This window comes from Austrofundulus limnaeus, unplaced genomic scaffold (assembly GCF_001266775.1).
Source record: "Austrofundulus limnaeus strain Quisiro unplaced genomic scaffold, Austrofundulus_limnaeus-1.0 Scaffold49, whole genome shotgun sequence".
Taxonomy (NCBI): Eukaryota; Metazoa; Chordata; class Actinopteri; order Cyprinodontiformes; family Rivulidae; genus Austrofundulus; species Austrofundulus limnaeus.
The window spans coordinates 2,130,684-2,136,503 of NW_013952451.1; the positions used below are offsets into that span (position 1 = coordinate 2,130,684).

The window sequence follows — 5,820 nt, forward strand, 5'->3', positions numbered from 1 at the left end:
TATATAAACATTTTACTCATGTTTAAAGTGGTATTTTGCCTAAAAGGGTGGGAGGGGGGTTATTCAAATTTTGTCAACCTTGAACCATGTACACCTTGCTTTTGCACTCTTAACACATTAAACGTTACATTTTTAATATGTCATGATGTGATTCCACACCGTGTTATGTTTAACTCTATCTATTTTGATATCAATTAACTACTTTGATGTGGAGGGAGAATAATTAAATGGATACACTTAGATAAAAATAAGTAAAATAAACCGTAATACATTCTACTGTATGCTGTAGAAAAGCCAGATTTTCATGTGCAATGATTGTTAGCACTGTTGCAGGTAAAATTCATAAACAATGAGGCTCATAATCTACATGTACGCAAGTTATTTTTATTTTCAGTGAACACCATTTAAAGCAATGCAAAATCACTATTAATCACTTCAAACTCCTATACATAACTGTGTTCAATACAGTGATTTAAATATATTACATTTATAAAGTTACTTTTGATGAAAAGAAAGTAAAGCAAAAAAAGCACTGCATATGTTAGCTACTTTCTTTTTAAATCAGAGCCATGCAGAATATTTGCACACTCACATACAGCACTGATGACAGAATCCAGTCCCAGTTCAAAAAAACTGATGTCCATCTAAAATGAATCTGAACAGTGTGTTTTGTCTCCTATATGGTTCTGTGGCGAAKTTATCCAGAACCAACATATTCACCTTACTCATCTTATTCACTGATCCTAGAAAAGCGCAGCTCACTCCAGCCTGTGATTGTGCAACATCCTGTAGCACTGGTTTCAGCAGCTGTGGACCAGACTGCCTTTGACTGACACCCGGTTCACATTACAGTCCATCTCTGCGCCTCCCTGTGGATGTGGTAGGCCAGTTGGAGAACACCCAACTCTATTGAAGCCATATTACTCACAGAAAATGAAAGTCTGATTCCTTAGGCACCAGCACTTTGTTACTTACATCAGTCTTGGCCCACTGTACTACAAACATTTGTTTACCAAAACATATTAGACTGCAAACAAGACTTCAACCTTCCTGTTGTCTTCGGGTCAAAATGATCCAAAACAGAGTTTAAAAACARAAGAAAAAAATCGATTATATTTTTTCAACTTGAAACTTGATGAGTTGTACAAAAAAGTTACAAGTATTGTGTTTGGGTCATTTTGACCTGAAAGTCATTTTGCATTGAAATCCCAATCACAGRGTCGATTACATATCAGAAGATGTGAAAATACCTTAGTTCTATCTAAGAYTTATCAGTAACAAAAACAAAACAARACAAGACAGAATGTTCTGCCTGYACATTGCTTGGATTTGGGACTCAAGGTGTAAAACTATGAGGGTGACTAGAATTGCGGGAACATATAGAAACTCTTGATSAAATTCTAACAATATTGCCACTGCCAGTGTAAGTGCCTTTTTTCCATTCTACAGAGGACAAAAAGAATGGGAAAGCAGTGCGAGAAAGTACAAGTTCTTGTGATCAAAATATAACAAAATTGCCACCTGGTCTGTGTATATTTTTGACATCCTACAGAGGACAGAAAAAGCAGGAAAGCAGTGTGGAAACCTATAGATTCTTGTGATCTAAATGTAACAATATTGTCTTTGAGGTAGTTCAGAGCGGTGCTGCAGATGACACTATCTTCTCTGGTGCAGCTATGAGAGTGCATTTCACTGCTGAACAGGTTCTAGAAAAGATTTTTTAAATGATTAGCAAGACAACTCTGATTCAGAAGARCAAGTTGGGGAAGAATACAATCCATATTTCTTCTACTTCGACGATATGCAAATATTGCTCACCCTCCACACAAAATAACTCCCTATACAAAAAAAAAAAATACAACAATGTTATAGAAACAAGTCGTATTGCCTGAATAAATGCTGTCTTTCTGTCATGTGAAAAGAAAAATTCAGGCATTCACTCAATTTGTGGTGAATGGCAAGTTGTCCTTTAAGGAAAAAAAATGAATTTTTAGAATTAAAATTCAGTTAAGCTATTTATATTGGGGGTTTAGTGAAGCCGGGTCATTTAGACCTGAGGTCAAAGGTGTATACAGAAAACGAAAATAACATCAAAGTCTGAATTGTGAACTTTCAGATGCAATGTATTTGCTTGCTGTGAAAACAAGGTGGTTGATGGCTGATTGTATCCTTGATGTTCCAAACACACAGTTGATTGTCAAGTTTTTATACTAGTCCAGCTTCTGATCACCACATAGATTTTGTTGAGGATTAAAAATATGACAGTTTACAGGTTTCCATGTAGCGAGTCCGATATTCCCTTCTGATGCAGAAATTCACAGTGTAGTCCTAAACTGTGCAGAAGGACATGGAGGGCACATTGCAGATTCTTCATAAGAAGGAGGCAGATCCATATCTTGTGGTGTGGTGCTCCAAGTTGGATGATTTGGATTTCCAAGAGTTTCAAATCCAAAGTTACCAGAAGGAGGTAAATGTCTTTCAGATGTCTGCTCAGGTAGGATGACGATAGGGAATTTGACGTGTGGGTCTGCTGCAAATTTAATATCCAGATAAACCTGTGAAAAACAGTACAGGTATGTAAGTAAATTCTGATTTTAAGTTTTGTTTCTGAAAGAATGTGGGATATTTCAGTGTATTTTTAAGTCTGTGGAGGTTGTCAATTAAATGCCTTGTTTTGTCACTAGAGGTCTCTGGTAATCATGAGATTTATGTTCAGTTTGTTTAGATTAGGTGTTAATAACTGTCTTTAAAAATAATTTGGTTGCTTTAAAATTTTCCCAATAGAAATGGAACAACCTTTACGACTTACCCTGAGCCTGTACTCCAGCTTTATGATGGAACAGTTCAAAATGGACGGGGGCAATCCTCCTGGGACCGTGATCACTTTTTTCACAGTCTTTTTGCCAGAGGATGAATCCACAGCATCATCTTTTCCCTTCAAGATCTTATGTGTCTCAAGTTTCCTATGACCCTGAGCAAAGAAGCTCCTCTTCTCATACAGCTCAATTTTGGGTTTCACTGAACGATTTGAACGATTGTTGATCTTTATTGTGATGTTGATGGGTTCACCTGCCCAGCAGAAAGACAGAATCCATTTAAGATCTTATATACAAAATGTTGCAACAAAAAGGAAGATAGGCCAGGATATGAGAGAATACCAAGTTTTTTTTCACTATGTTTGATGTTTAGTCATCCAAGTTTAAATTTGTACAGCATATTATTTTTCAACATGTCTGTCTTCACTAAACTAAAAATTTAGATTAAATTTGTCTGTGATGTTATTTACTCTATGCCATTATTTTGTGGTCTATACTATTTTAGGCTCTACAGGTTGTTGTTTTTTTCAAAACTGGTTTGTACGTGCCAGTGAGAGAATGTCCCTTCATGAATGAAAGTAAAAATATGCAAGCAATTTTCCATGTGCCTGCTCTTAAAGACAACCAGTCACGGGTGGAGTCCTGAACAAAGGGACGCAGTGAGTTGCATTTCTTCACCACTTCCCTTTTCCCAAAGAAGATGTTTACCAGGTTTGTATCCAATCTTCTTAATATGAGCATCAAATGAAACATTTCCAGAACCAAAGGCAATGCTTTTATCCTTGGACCCCTGCAGAGGAACCTAACAAAGCAAACRGTGGTTTATAAATGTGACCTAAAATGTACCTAAAAATCGTATTCATTATATTGTAGAATGTAAATGTGTCTGCCTTTTTTTTCTCACCATAAGTTCTGACATATCCCTGTCTGYTTTGGACACAAAGATGAAGGGAACTTTAGTTTTTTTTGTCAGCTTCATTGACTGTTTAAGCTCTGCCTTCATCTTATGAACAATTGTGCCAACAGTTGAGTGAAAAGATGATGGCATTTTTCTGTAAAGTAAAAAAAAAAAAAACCCACACACAAAGATTAGCACACTAACAATAATAATAATAAAAAAACTACAAAAAGAAAACGTACCTGTCGGGTATCTTAAAGCTGAAAGGAAACACATGCCTTCCCTTTCCAATTATTTCGCTTCCTAGAAAGGAACAAGCTCATCAGCATGTCAACTATCAACAAATCAGGCAGAGTGCTTCATATCATTTCAATGTTCAATCACAACTTACCATCTTGTCTCGCTTCCCTCAAGATTAATTGYTTGATACTATAATATTTCTCTTCAGACCAGTAAAAATGAGTATGGCCTTCTCCATGATTTTCAGACCAGCAAACTCGAGCTTTCCCTTTTGCTTGAAAACCAAGCGATTGGATTTTTGTTTCCTTGTCAGTTTCCAGGATGATCCTTCCGTTAATGGTATCTCCGTTTGTAAAAGTATTCCTGCTGTTGACGGCATCATATTCAATGTGAAAGTTTTTGATGGTCATTATTAGCAAAGTAAAACTAACCCAGTTGGAACTGAAACCATGTGAAGCCTGAACGCCTACTGTTGAGTGTTTTTACTTGATCACATGGTAGCCGACTCCTGAAAAACCAGTTTATCTCATGTCAGTTTTGATGATGAAACTCCTGAGTAATATACAACAAAACACAAGGTCATTTTGTTGTAGTTCAGTTATAGGAAAAKAATATTTTTTTCAACTTTAGGTTTAACTTAAAAGCTTTACTTTGTCCCTTCAGAAATCTCAGGATTTATTTTTCTGCACGAGCAAAATTTTACATTTGTTCTGCATATAYTGTATTTCAAACAAAATATAAATTCAGTTTAACTGCTATAAAACCTGGCATACAAGTATAAAAAAGGCAATTCAAATATTAAGTCTGCACATTATGTTAGACTACACAAATCAACTGAGCCAACACTGTCTCAGGAAATTAGAATATTATTTAAGACCAATACAAAAAAAAAGAAGCTTTTGAGAAATGCCTGGCCWCCTACAGAAGCCAGGGGCGGCCGTTCAGCATATAATCATTTTCCATGGTTTTCTTGCAATAATGACATATAAACGAGAAGAGTTTTCTCGAGATTGAGTTAATCAGCATTAGAGTGTGACACCAGATGTCTTCAATATTGAACCTTTTCAAAATATAATTTTCTGAGATACTGAATTTGGGATTTATTAGTAGTTCATTATAATCATCAAAATTAAAAGAAATAAATATTTGAAATATATCTGTCTGTCTGTAATGAATGAATATAACATACAAATTTTACTTTTTGAATGGAATTACTGAAATAAACCAAGTTTTTATTTTTTAATTTTCTAACCAGTACCTGTATACATATTTTTTATACTGTTTTATGCGAAAGAAACAATCATGAACTCTAATTTCCTTGAATTAATTTTTTTTATTATTTTTCTTGAAATCTCCAATAAACATCTTCAAATCAATTTTTAATGTTTATTCTCTAAATTATTCAGAGGAGGATACAATTCATGCGCTCCATAAGGAGGAGGAAAATCAGAAGACTGAGAAGGTTCTGGTGGTGCTGTTGGTGCTGTTGGCGGTGGTGCACAGCCCCAAACTGGAGGGTTTGGATTCCCAAATGGCCCATATCCTGGAGCACCTGGTGGTGCACTAGGGTTCGGATTTGGGCCAAACGCTGGAGCACCTGGTGGTGCACCAGGGTTTGGGTATGGGCCAAACGCTGGAGCACCTGGTGGTGCACCAGGGTTTGGGTATGGGCCAAACGATGGAGCACCTGGTGGTGCACCAGGGTTTGGATATGGGCCAAATGCTGGAGCACCTGGTGGTGCACCGGGGTTCGGATATGGGCCAAACGCTGGAGCACCTGGTGGTGCACCGGGGTTCGGATATGGGCCAAACGCTGGAGCACCTGGTGGTGCACCGGGGTTCGGATATGGGCCAAACGCTGGAGCA

The 5,820-nt window shown here is 36.9% G+C and overlaps 1 protein-coding gene across 1 annotated transcript; it reads right to left on the bottom strand.

The window, feature by feature from the left end:
- Positions 1-364: 364 nt before the first annotated feature.
- LOC106517514 (arrestin domain-containing protein 3) lies at positions 365-4,405 on the bottom strand. Its single transcript, XM_014008398.1, has 6 exons — positions 4,106-4,405; positions 3,957-4,017; positions 3,721-3,868; positions 3,525-3,618; positions 2,810-3,069; positions 365-2,555 (listed from the first exon to the last, which is right to left on the bottom strand). The coding sequence occupies exons 1-6, from the start codon at positions 4,362-4,364 to the stop codon at positions 2,316-2,318; spliced, it is 1,062 nt and encodes a 353-aa protein (XP_013863852.1). The 5' UTR covers positions 4,365-4,405; the 3' UTR covers positions 365-2,315.
- Positions 4,406-5,820: the final 1,415 nt, after the last annotated feature.